Source organism: Perognathus longimembris, chromosome 15 (genome assembly GCF_023159225.1).
Source record: "Perognathus longimembris pacificus isolate PPM17 chromosome 15, ASM2315922v1, whole genome shotgun sequence".
NCBI classification, from domain to species: domain Eukaryota; kingdom Metazoa; phylum Chordata; class Mammalia; order Rodentia; family Heteromyidae; genus Perognathus; species Perognathus longimembris.
The window spans coordinates 29,154,795-29,168,859 of record NC_063175.1 but is presented as its reverse complement, the minus strand read 5'-3'; the positions used below and the strand labels follow the sequence as shown (position 1 = coordinate 29,168,859).

Sequence of the window (14,065 nt, the reverse complement as noted above, 5' to 3'; positions counted from 1 at the left end):
GCCACCAATAAAAAAGAAATTAGTTTTCAAAGTAGCGTCCACCACACTTCATTCAAAGAAATATTTTATAGATGATCATGTGCATAGGATGTTGCTATGTCTATATGAAGGGGTTCAAAAATTCTGGAAATAATCATATTGTAATTGCTCTTATTAGTATTTTCCAATTTAGTATTTTCCAAAGTTTATATTGATACAGTCTAACAGCAAATTAAATTACTTTTTAATAGCCTACTAAGAGATTTGTATATTTTGGAACTCAGAGTTTTCTTATGATAAAACAATATAAATGAAAACAAGCATTTACACTACTCCTGTAAAAAGAATACTTTTTTTTATCTGGTAATCCTTTCAATTCTTCCTTGTGCTTCAATTTTCCCCCACCCTCAGTCTGACCTTATTCCCTGGCTATCTTCTTACTATGACAAAAAAAAAACATCAGCAAACAGATGGGAATGTGACTTAGCGGTAGAGTGCTAGCCTTGAGTTTCAAAAACAAAGCCAGGGACAGTGCTCAGGCCCTGAGTTCAAGTCCCAGGACTTGCAAAAAAAATCAGTGAAATCAAAATGTTATCTTCCGGGCTGGGGATATAGCCTAGTGGCAAGAGTGCCTGCCTCGGATACACGAGGCCCTAGGTTCGATTCCCCAGCACCACATATACAGAAAATGGCCAGAAGCGGCGCTGTGGCTCAAGTGGCAGAGTGCTAGCCTTGAGCGGGAAGAAGCCAGGGACAGTGCTCAGGCCCTGAGTCCAAGGCCCAGGACTGGCCAAAAAAAAAAAAAAAATGTTATCTTCCACTGAATATTTTATAATTATAATTAAATTATATCTTATATAATTATGTATCCATTTGGTGACTTATTATGTATACCAATTTATGCAAAGGAGTATTAAAGCAAGATTTACACTTTCCATAAGCACTTAAACAAATGTGAATCAAATATGTGACAAAAACCAGTGTACATTATAAAAAGTTTTTGAAATATGAAAATCACAAATTTAAAAATAGTAAGTCAGATGTTTTGGCATGGGAAAAGCCCTCCCTCACGACTGTCCTTTTGAGTAGATTCTGTCCCCAGATATCACTACTGTCATACACAGTCATTATCATTATATTTCTAGTGGCTTCCAGGGTGCTTCTTTTTATTGCATAATTTCTGGTCATACTTTTCCTTACCAAATTCTCTTCTACCTACTAGAGAGTTCTTTATGTTAAAGCCTGTTCCAAGCAACCTCCATCATAATCTTCCTTTTCTCCCTTTCTACTTCTTCCTCTTGCTGTTACTTTATTTATATTCTATTATTTCCATACTCAGTTCATTTCAAAATCTTGTCTTCCTTGGGACACAACAGAGTCTTGTGCAGAATGTGACACATGGCAACTGCCATCCAGAAACTCTGTTGTCTTTAAAAAGAAAAACAAATACAACATACTTTAGAGATTCAAACATTTTAATATTAGTGAAGTGAAGCAAATAAGACCTGCATAGTTTTTCTCAGGCTTTCTAAAAAGTGTAGTTTAGATGAGAATTGAGAAGTCACCTTTTTTTGTTTGTTTGTTTTTTAATCTCAGGGCCTGGAAACTGCCTCTGAGCTTTTCTGCTCAAGGCTATCACTCTACCATTTTGAGCCATATCTTCACTTCCAATTCTCTGGTGGTTAATTGGAGATAAGAGTCTCACAAACTTTCCTGCCTGGGATGGCTTTGAACCATGATCCTCAGATTTCTGCCTCCTGGGTAGGTAGAATTACAGGTGTGATTCACTAGCACCCAGCTAGTTATTTCTTTTCATTTTTATTGTTGTTTTAGAGTAAATATACAGTGGGGTTACCTTTACATATATTGGGTAATAAATACATTTCTCTCCTTTTGCTTAGTATCAACCATTCCCTCCTTTTCTTTCATTCCCTCTCTTCCCTCTCCACCCATTAGTTGTTTGGTTCACTTTTACCAGTGTCTGGTGTAGTGGCTGCACTTTTTCACTGGCTTTCCACTGATTTTGTGCCCTCCCCTGACACCTTCCCTCAGATATGCACATGCACACACCATGTATGGGGTAAAGAATACAGAGTTGACTAAAAACGCTAAGACAAATTAAGAACTCTTTTGTTTCCTTATCTTTGAGGTTCTTTTCTGTTCAGTCAATATATTATTTTATATACCCAGGAAAGGGTGTTTGGGTATTACAATTTGGTGCTTTCCTCCTAAGGCTATCCTCTTTTGCTCTCACTGTGTATTGGTATCTTGAGTCCTTTTTACTTTGTTATATCTCATTGTTTTTTAAATCTAACATTCACATATCAGGGAGAACATGCGTCCTTTGTCTCTCTGATCTTGACTCACTTCGCTCAACATGATTTGTTCTAGTTCCATTCATTTCGCTGTGAATGCCATTATTTTATCCTTTCTAATGGCTGTGTAAAATTCCATTGTACATTGGTATCAGCTTTTTAGGATATGTTCATCTGTGATGGGGCATCTGGGTTGTTTCCGTATCTTGGATATTGTGAACAGTGCAGCAATGAACACAGAAGTGCAGGTGTCCTAATCATATCCTGGTTCATGGTGCTTAGGGTAGATGCCTAGGAGTGGTATAGAGGATTTGCTATGTTTACTTTTTTTTATTGTCAAAATGGTGTACGGAGAGGTTACAATTTTGTATGTTAGGCAGTGAGTGTACATTCTTATCAAACTTGTTACTTCCTCCCTCATTTTTCTCCTAGCTTCTTCCCTCCACAATTCCTTCTCCGCACCCAAGTTGTACAGTTGGTTTACAGAATATTGTTTTGTAAGTGCTGCTGTTTCAGTAGTTCACCCTTTACCCATTGTCTCTTCATTTTGATGTTCCCCTTCCCTTCCTTAGTTCTGATAAACCTATATGCAATATCCAAGGTAGCAAAATCAGTTACAGTGACATCAGGGGTAAAACCATAGGGAAAAAGAACAAAAGAAAAACCATAATTTCCAGTAGTATGTTGAAAATAACAGGTTTCATTTTTTGAGGAACCTCCAGACTGCTTTCCTGAGTGGTTGTATTAATTTACATTCTCACCGACAGTGCAGTAGGGTTCCTGTTTCTCCACATCCCCACCAGCATTTGCTGTTGGCTGAATTTAGAATATCGATGAGAAGTCACTTTTTTTAATAGAAAAAATGTCAGTCATGTTCTCATTCTTCAACAATAGAACATAAATTTCTGTACTAAATATCTGTATTCTCCATACATCATTAACATCATATTAATGATAATGTTGATGGTTTTTATCCATGCTACATAATTACTAAATAGTTTGCTGTAAATTTATTCTCTCATTGATTCAAACTTTACTAAACTTTTCAAGATGGTATCATTTAACCTTAAATTTTAAAAACAAATTTCTTTGTTCATAAACATGTCTACTATGATCACTGGCCATCTCCCTTTACGCACACACACCAAACTCAATGTACCTTTTTGCCTGCTTGCTTACAGCAGAAAATATCCAGAGAAAAAGCCTTTCATTCAACAATTAGAGATAAAAGGTTTAAATTACAGGTACCTGGTGGAAATAACACTTTTCTACACAAGAAATTCAGTCAAAGAATAATCATTCAATCCATCTGTCAATCTATTCCTCTGTAAAACACGACTTCCAGAGAGTCAGTGTGCAGGCAAATAGCCAGAGGTTTAGCTGTCAAGAGGAGGAAGAGAGCAGGAAAGGGCTGGGAATATGGCCTAGTGGCAAGAGTGCTTGCCACCTATACATGAAGCCCTGGGTTCCATTCTCCAGCACCACATATATAGGAAATGACCAGAAGTGGCGCTGTGGCTCAAGTGGCAGAGTGCTAGCCTTGAGCAAAAAGAAGCCAGGACAGTGCTCAGGTCCTGAGTCCAAGGCCCAGGACTGGCAAAAAAAGAAAAGAAAAGAACAGGAAAGAGAGGACAAACTTTGAAGATTTAGCCAATTCTTTCTATGGTCGTGTTCTACCTAGCATGTGAGCAAAATCCTTAGTGATATCAGCATGTGTAGATGCATTTAATGGATCAAGTGGTTCTCAGTTCATAATGGACACCTGGATAGAGGCAGGAGCAGCTGGGCACATGATGGCATGCCCCTGTGATCTCAGTTACTCTAAGGTAGAAACAGGAGGATTATGGGTTCAAGGCCAGTCATAGTAAAATTATCTTCAAAACATACACAAATATAAGTGCTTTGGGTACTTGTGTAGCATACATGAGACCTTGATTTCAATCTCCAGTGTGGCAAAAGAAAGGGAGAAATAAAGGAAAAGAAAGAAAAAAAAGAAGAAAGGAAGGAAAAAAAGAGAAAGGAAAGAAGGAAGGAAGGGAGTGAGGGGGAGAGGAAGGAAGAGAAAAAAGAAAGGAGAGAAGAGAGACAGAAAAAAGAAAGGAAGGAAGGCAAAGGAAAGAAAAAGAAAAAGAATCTGTTGAAACATAGGCTCTATACTAAAACTTTTAACTGTTTGGAAAACAATCATTTGCAATTATCCAGGCTCCACACATAACCCAGGTCTTTCTCAAATACCTCGGGTGCCATGTGGGCTCTTCTGCCTTCCTTTTTCTCCCTTCCAGGGGAATGGAGTGTCTGTGAGGTGAATAGCTGCCCCAACAGTGCTCATTCCAGGGATAAATTGAGAGCTTGCCAAGATTACATTCAGCTCTAAGGCACTGATTTGAACTATTAGCATAATGTAATTTAACTCATGGCTTTTCAGATTTTCAGAATAAGATACTTTCTGATTTACTATTGGCACAGTAGAAAAAAATCCCTCTCAGATTGTTGTTGGGCTAAATGCCAATTGAGGCTGACCTCCTTTTGGATTGTATTCATTTTAGCTTCTACTAGATCATTTCTTTTCAAATTGGCTTACCCCAAATCAGTGACAGTTGTTCTTTCAATTTACTTATAGGTTTGTAATAAATAATGATAAATCCCTACACTCTTTCTTCTACAAATTGTCAAATCATTTTCTAACAGATCAACTTCATGGTAATATCCTATGACAATTTCTTGTATCTCCTATCCATTCCGTATATTTTCTGGCATGTGTTTTGTTGAAACAATTGTGCTAGATATATTTAAATAACATGAAATCTTATCATGATATATGGTGTTCACTGAATGAAACAGAATGTCAAAAGTCATCACTATTGTTCTGGTTTTAATTTGTCCACTCAATGGCAGGATAAGTGAGTTTCCAGTATGTTAGTGCATACACAGTTGTATTAATATGCTATGTTATCTATGGTATTGTCTGCTCTATTGATCCATATTTATATCTATATACAGCTTAGCATTGTATAAAACATTTACCCATCTCTTGTCTCTCTGTGTCTTTCTATGTATATGTTAGCTTTCTATAAAATGCTAGGCTGAGTTTTACAGAGAACTGTATAGTACAAGACATACTTTAAAGCCATAGATGACAAAAGGACCAAGCAAACTCCCCCTGAAACCTATCATATAAGCACTGAGGTTAGGGATTTGAGAAATTGTGACACATTTTGATGCTTTGCCTTTCTACCTCATCTCTGTATCTTTTGTATGTTACCTCCTAAACTAGATTTCATTCTAAGCATAAACCAAATAAAAATGACAGTCTTCAAAACCTTGTTTTCCTGTTCTCAATAAAATCAATTTCATCATGTTAAAAATAAATTCTTTGATTCTTGTAGTGGCAGTTGTATTCATACCACTAAACTATTGATATACATGTTTTTATTTCAAATTATGGCCTCTTTCTTTTATACACATTTAAGGTTACATAGATCAATAGTAATAAATCAAATTATATTTTACAACTTCAGTCCAAAATGTAAGATTGCGACCAGTTTTCTTCTTTGTTTTATGTTTTTATCTTGAGATGGCATCTGGCTATGTAGCCTAGGCCAGCATTGAATTTCTGATGCCACTGGGTTAGCTTCCTTAGTGCTGGGGGCAATTTGAATGTAAATCGTTCCATGAGTTTTTGTGTTATTGAGGGCTTGGAAGTGTATATGTTTGTAGTAAGGGGCTGAAGTTTTTGCATGTAAGACAACAGAAGATAATACACAGAGCAAAGCTTAAAAAATAGTATTATAAGTTGAAAATAGCAATGCATAGACTGGCCATGTTATCACAAGGTTTTAAAGAAGGAAAATGAGAAAAATGAGGAAGGAAGTTCCAGGTGGTCAATCCAGATAGGAAGTTTCCTTAAAGGCAGGAATTGCTCAGGGAATAGGACTGCAGGCAGGAGCTGGGTTGGGAAGTGATGTGGAGAATTTGTTCACACCAGATTGCTTGCTTTTTCATTTTATAGAGCATAAAGGGGTTGCATTCAAACTTTTATATTATATTTATAATCTATATTGCAATCAGATTTTGAGGGACAATTTAAGGATTTATCAGTTATCTATGTGTCTATCATTTACTTACTCATTTAAATATTAAGGGAAAAATTATCCACATTATTATTTCACATTATTCATAGCTATATATTTTATTTAAAGTTAGTGGTATGAAAAGCTAGGAAGTGGAACTTTCCTAAGGAGGCTTTGTAGGATGAGTGGTGAAGGACTGAACTGAATCTGGGGAAAATAATATAAAGCATTTTAGACTGTGGGAGAATCTGACCTGGATTTTTAGGACTAAAGTTACAAATATTAATCTGCAAATGATGATGCTATATATATATTTTTTTTTCTTATTCACTTTGCCGTAGGCACTTGGCCTAAAGGCCATAATGAAGTACTCCTGAAAATGACTGAATGAGAAGTAGGTCAGGTGCTTTGGGCCAACACACACACACACACACACACACACACACACACACACACACACACATAGATGTAGCTATCTTTGCTTAGCACTAACCATTGAATCTGGTACTGTTTACTACATAAGAAATGTTGGTGGGAGTGTTCAAAGTAACCTAGGATTTCTAGGATCTCTCCTAGCTGAGGTTGAGGATGGAAAGTTGGGAAGTAAGTATTGTGGTACTCTATCTTCTAGACAAGAACTGCCGCCGAGCTAGCCTAGACTTCACCTGTGTCTAACACTGAACCTTCCCCACCAAAACTAACCTGAGAATAAATTCAGTCCAACCATCCAGCTGCCCTCCTGATGTCACCAGCTTCCACATTCTCTGTTGCTAGGTACCCTAGGCACATTTATTTTCCAGAGCTCCAGTGGCTGTTTTTTCTTGGACTCAAATACACAGTCTTTGGCTCAGAGGCTATGGTACTCAGGCTGAATCCTTAGAGAAGAGCTATCACTCAGGGCCTGTCCCGAAGGGCCATCCCCACCTCTCTCTGTGTGGCCGCCTGCTACCCACACACCAACAGCCACTCTGGATGGAGGAAACTGTGTTGGGTAAGAAAGGAAATGATCCCCTCAAGCAGTTAACTGATGTAAAGCAGTTATAATTAAGAAGAATCTGAGGTCGCTGACTTTAAATTTGTAAACAGCATCTTTAAAGATGAGAAAGAATACAAATCATTAATGTGGTTATGTGAAATGAGGCAATAGAAAATGGTTTATTTCTCCTCAGTTTGGCCTCTACTCATGCTCTATAGGGTGAATTTTTATAATAATCACATAAAAAATTAATTCTTTAATTTATCAAATGGCATAAAGTGGAATTTTTACCACCTAACTTACAAAATCTGTAAACATGTATTTGTTATGCATAAATATAGACCACTGATTTGTTCTTTATAAAATATACTGATTTACTCAGGAATGAAATATCTAAGGCTGTTGAATTTAGTTACCTTGGTAACATCTGGAGTGAGCTACTCCATCTAAAAATACATCTCCTTCATTGTTTATATTGTACATGGAAATTGTAATTAACTGGCATTTATGAATCTCTCAAGTAAGTGATAATGTTTATCTTACCTGAAAAATGAATAAATGATACATTGTTTAGTAGGTATAGGTGGTAATTTCAGGCTGAAAAATACATATAGGATGATTTTTAACGATAATAGAAATTGGATTTGTGTTATGTTAACATGGATTTGATTTAAAATGTACTACATATTTACCACTATTTATTCTTTATTGATTAAGATTTCTTTCATACAATCTTCGGTATACTTCTAAAAGTATTTTAGTATACAAAAATTAAAACATTTTTTCCTTCACAAATTAAATAATTGTGTTAAATTTTTTTCCATTGTACTTCCCTTTCAATTTTCTTGTAAAGAAGTAGCTAACAATCAGAAACAGTTTATCATAAGAACAATCTGTGTGAAAAAATGTGCACATTTCCAGGTTACTTGTACAAAAAAATCCCCTTAGTTCTGTTTGCAACAACATTAGACATTTCATATTTAAGGACAGTTTTTGATATTTTACATCAATAGCTATAGAGACTATTTTATTTTATTATTTATTGCCACTTTCTGAAACTGCTGAGTATTTTTTCCTCTGTACATAAACTCTATTCTTAAATGGGAACATAAAATGAATAATTCAACAGGAGTTTTGTGATGTGAACATATGCTTTTTTCATGAAGTAGTTTTGAAAATAGGTTTTAAGCTAGACTCTAGTGACTAATACCTGTTAGATGAGTTAAAACCTGTAGGTTAATATCCTAACTACTCAAGAAGCTGAGAACAGGAAGCTAGCAGTTCCAAGATATCTTGGGCAAAAAAAAAATAGTTTTTGAGATCTGTCTCAATAGAAAAATCTGGGCATGGTGGAGAACCCTTGTCCTAAATCTAGGACTGTGAGATTTGCCAGCGTTGTGGGAAAAAAAGACTCTATCTCAAAAATAACTAAAGCACAAAGGGCTAGAGGTGTGGCTCAAGTGATATAGTGCTTACCTAGCAAGCTTGAAGCCCTGAGTTCAAACCCAAGCACCAAAAAATTACATTTTAAAAATTATTTTGTGGAAAACAAAATGATAAGTCATTTGTTTTTTGTTTCTGACCAAGGCTTTGAAATCATTTTACATCCTTTCTTTTTTCCATTTATTTGATTGGACTCACAGTAGTATACATGCATGATAAACACTCTACCACCTGAGAACAACCCAGGCTTTTTGTTCATGTATGCATACATTATGTATGTACATATGTATGTATGTATGCATGCATGCATGTATATATGTATGTACAGATAGTTATAGACAGAGGTATAGATATGGATATACTGGTTATAGGGTTTTACCTACTTTGCCTGGGCTGGTTTTGAACTTATGATCTTCCTTCCTGTGCCATCACAGTAGTTGGAACCCAGCTACCCCAATCTCTACACCAGAAATTTCTCCGATTTCCCTTGCAGTACTGATCTGCTATTTCAGCTTCAGTTGTCAGAGATGCCCACTTAGGTTTCTTTGAGAGCTGTTATTCTCTGCAAAAGCACAATGTTCCCTTCACATCAGTTGTCTCAGCAGAGACACAGTAATTGTTTAAAAATAAAAAAAAATTTAGCTAGGTGTGGTTTGTGGGTGCCTGAATTCCCATCATTCATGAGAATGAGTAAGGAAGATTGCCAGTTTGAAGTTACTTAGGCTACACAGTGACCCTGTCTGGGGGAAAGTCATATAATATATATGTATATAATATAAATATATTATATAAAGTATGTAGTTATATATAATATATGTTTGTGTGTTATTTACAACATACAGTATACTATGTATTATATTATAATATATAATAATATATTATAAAATATATATTATATATGCTCTTGTCTGCTTTCAGATTAAGCGCTAAAATCACTGACATACAAAAACTTCATGGTCCCTTTCCTTCTGTTTGTTTTGGTTCTACTGTAGAGAGGTAATCTACAACTTGCACCACACCCTCAGGCATTGTCTGTGTATGTGGTTTATTTTTCAGGTTTTGTATTTCAATTCCCATGTTTATTCCAGGAGCTGACAGTGGATTACTATCATCCTGCCTGCCACCTCTAACATAGCTGAATCCCAGCCTCTCACCACCACACCCTGCTTCTTGTCTGAGATAGGGTATAACTGTACTACCCAGCTGCCCTTCACCTGCAATCCTCCCAGCCTCTGTTTGCTGAGTGGGCCAGCTCTGTTTGGTTCCCTCCCTCCCTCCTTCCCTCCCTCTCTCCTTCCCTCCCTTCCTTCTTTCCTAGTTTATCTTTCTCGTTCCCTTCTAGGTGCCCTGCACTCTGGTTTCACTTCTCAGTTGCCCTCATGTTCTTTCATCTGTGGCTTTCCACAGGGGCTCTCTGTGGGGAGGGCTGGTCCCCAACTCCAGCCTCCTGAGGCTGAGACTCATTTATCATAGATATTGAACTCCTATCCTGTTTTCTGGAAGCCTCTTCTCATGCCTTTATTCCTCACATTTGTTCATAAACTTTGGTTCTGCTTATTACCTGCATGCTTATTTTTCTTTGCCTCTTAACTATCTGTGAGCTCATTAAATGCAGAATCTCTGAAGGCCAGATATTTAACACCATATTGGCCACAAAATGGTCCTTAAATAAATATTCATTAAAAAATGAATCAACAGATGTTACAGTACTCTTTTAGTATTTATTTCTATTAATGTAGTTAGAGAGCCTGAAATCTTTCCTTATCCTCTGCAAAACACTGCATACTGAATGCTATTAGGAAATGAACAAAAATCACAACTTTTACTTATTCTTCTCCACTTACAGTCACCTGGTTTCATTCATAGTCTTAAAGGAAACAATTTTCCCATCTTGCTGTGTTATAATATTTTAATTAGTAGTATATTTTTATTTTTACAAATTAGCATTATATAAAGATGAAATCAATTATGAAGAATAGAATGACATTGTTTTATGAAAACTTGTCTATGTGTTTTCTTTTTACAAGCTTGAGAACAAATTGGCTCTTATTTTCCTATATGTAACAATGAAATATAAGGAATGACTTAATACTATAGCCAGTGAAATGTTTATTGACCCAATTTTCTATTTTTGTTAATTTCTGTTTTGTAAATTTTTACTATTCTAATTAGCACTGGTCTAAATGTATCTTTATTTTCACAGAGAGCCACACCATTACAAACATTTTAGGCTTAGAAGTCCAAGTAAGATATAAACCGCATTAATGTTTCAGAATGCATTTAATATTTTTGACATATATTAAATACCAATAACTCTTGTACCAATGTGCAAGAATGGTTGATACTTCTTTTTAGTCAGTTTTTGTCAAAACTGGGTGTTACTTGGGAAAATAAAATCTATTTGCCAAGTAATTCACATAGTGAGACCAAAGGAGGATATTCTTAAGATCACAAAGGCTCAATAGCTATATGTATAAGATCATATAAAATGCTATTTATCCACGTGTACCCCAAGAAAAGGAAACATGGTTGTTATTTGGGTTTTATAAAAAAATCTCCTTTGTCACTGTTTTTGTTTTCTGTACTTTTTGTCTTATATGTAAGTTTATCTGTTCTGGGGCGTGCAAGGGGAGCACAGAAATGGTGGGACAAATGGTGAACAAATGCAGCAGTGATACTCACTATGTTGAAAACTAACTGTACAACTTATAGGGGAAATGAGTCAAGAAGGAATGAAACTGGGAAAACAAGGGAAGAGGTGACTGTTCACAAATAAATGTACTCCTTACCTAACTTATATAACTAACCCCTTTGCACAACACCTTTACAATAACAAATAAAAAGTCTTACTCCATTAAACTTTATTTGGAGAATGCTTTTTTTTTTTTTTTTTTTTTTGCCAGTCCTGGGCCTTGGACTCAGGGCCTGAGCACTGTCCCTGGCTTCTTTTTGCTCAAAGGTAGCACTCTGCCACTGAGCCACAGCACCACTTCTGGCCATTTTCTATATATGTGGTGCTGAGGAGTTGAACCCAGGGCTTCATGTATAGGAGGCAAGCACTCTTGCCACTAGGCCATATTCCCAGGCCTTGGAGAATGCTTTTGATAAATACCATTGTTTTGTTTGCTTTATTTTCTTTATATTACTTTCTTTCATTTCTCAGTCTTCATTGTGCCTTCTATATTATTATTAGCTCTTTCACAAGAGCTATAAAACAGGCTAGATTGCATATTATGTTTTTTTTTTAATCAGTGGCAAAATGGGATGTATATAATAGGAGTTTGATCAATGTAAGTTGAAGTAAAAATTGAGCAACTCATTAATTAAAATTGATATAAATTTTTGTTTCCCACAGATGATTCTGCTGCAGAGAGCTTTAATGGCAATGAGACCCTGGGGCACAGTTCAGTTGCTTCAGGGGGAACGCAGGGCAGGGAGATGGGAGACTCCAACAGCGATGGCAAAGCTGCGCTGGAACAGGACGAGCAGCCACTGAACTTGAGTGATAGTCCCTTGTCTGCACAGCTGACTTCAGAATACAGAATAGATGACCACAGCAGCAATGGAAAAAACAAATACAAGAATCTTCTAATTTCTGACCTCAAGATGGAACGAGAGGCGAGAGAAAATGGAAGCAAGGTAAGTTTATATTGAAATTGCCAAGGCAATTTGTAAGTTAGTCTGGAGGATCAGAATGATCTTTCAATACATCTACAAGTGACAAAAATTATTGCCAGTATCACATTTTATTGATGACTTATACCTGTAATCCTAGCTACTCAGGAGGTTGAGATTTGAGGATCAGAGTTCCAAGACAGCACAAGCAGAAAAGTCTGTGAGAGTCCAAGTAAGAACATGAGACCTTATGTACAGGTTCTAGTATCAGCCCACTCATAAAAATTAACTAAAGGGACTGGGAATATGGCCTAGTGGTAGAGTGCTTGCCTAGTATGCATGAAGCCCTGGGTTCAATTCCTCAGCACCACATACACAGAAAAAGCCAGAAATGGCACTGTGGATCAAGTGGTAGAGTGCTAGCCTTGAGCAAAAAGAAGCCAGGGACAGTACTCAGGCCCTGAGTTCAAGCCCCAGGACTAGGAAAAGAAAAAAAATTAACTAAATCAATTAATTAAAATAAATAAAATTCTAACAATAAGTTACCAAGATTTAATACCCAAAACAATAGCTTACAAAACGGATTGTGTCTCAACACTTTTTTTTATATAAAATTACATTATTTAATACATCTCATTTATATATTCTACTTATGTCTGTGTTTGGGAATTTACCCAGGTCAGGTGTGAACTTCACTAAAAGAACTCAATTTTGAGTTATAAAAAGATCACTAGGTAGTTTATCTAGATTGGATAGGTGTACATAACAATAAAGTTTCAATTAAATTGTCTAGTTTACTTTCAAGAAGTTTGGGCAGTAATTTACTTAATGGATGGACCCCAGGGTCAGTGTCATGTCCTAGATGAAATGTGTGGATGAAATATCTACTCAAAGAAGGAATTTATTAGCACATATAAAAAATACAATAACATGTTTCAGACATCTTAGTTAAATTTCTGTATTCTTTATATTAAACTAAATTGTTCCCTTCCATTCTCAATTGCTTATTTAAAAATTTAAGCTTAGATTTCTACTGATTTGAAATGACCCGAGGGTCATTTTGCTCTGTAAGTTTATAAAGAATGTGGGCTTTCCTTGCCTTTCTTCAACCTGTACCTGTAAGATAGCATTATAGTCTGGCTTTTAACATAGATGTTAAAGCAAAATGTCTTATTCTGTATTAGTTTCCAAATTTGCCTCAGCACTGTACTTCCTAAATTGGCTTTGGTTAAATCTCCTTGCCTGCAGGTGTGTGGATTGATCCTTTTTTAAAGCAAGTCATCAGACAGGCATTTCTGCTGGAGGGGGATTGTTCCAGCTTTTTCTGGTGTAAATGGACAAATGCCATCTTCATTGGTTTAAAGTCATATCATACAGACAACAAAAGATTATGTATTCACTAACATGATCAGAATTACTGCATATATTAGAGAAAACAAAGTAGCTTACCTTATCTTGTATTTCACATTACCTTGTCTTTGTAAGCGTTAATTATGAAATAACTTACTTTGACATTAATAGTTTTTAGCACTTTGGCCGCCCTTTTTGGGGCGGCTTTTCCATATCCATAAGCTTGCACAGCTTAAGCACCTGCCATGTCTCCAGTAGTTTCCAGAGCTACTCTCATCATTATGAAGTTCCATGATGTTTCCCAATTCAAATGTGGG

General features: G+C 36.2%; 1 protein-coding gene across 7 annotated transcripts in view; it reads left to right on the top strand.

Moving 5' to 3' along the window:
* The window catches only part of Nol4 (nucleolar protein 4), a 264,138-nt gene that overhangs the window by 145,682 nt on the left and 104,391 nt on the right, over nucleotides 1–14,065 (top strand). For 5 of the 7 annotated variants that reach the window (XM_048363202.1, XM_048363200.1, XM_048363199.1 and 2 more), the window contains one exon: nucleotides 12,139–12,422. In XM_048363202.1, coding sequence (XP_048219159.1) covers nucleotides 12,222–12,422 — 201 coding nt within the window. In that variant the 5' untranslated portion in view covers nucleotides 12,139–12,221. Of the gene's footprint in view, nucleotides 1–7,336; nucleotides 7,356–12,138; nucleotides 12,423–14,065 lie in introns of those variants that run through there. The other 2 variants (XM_048363203.1, XM_048363201.1) reach the window with 1 other exon arrangement.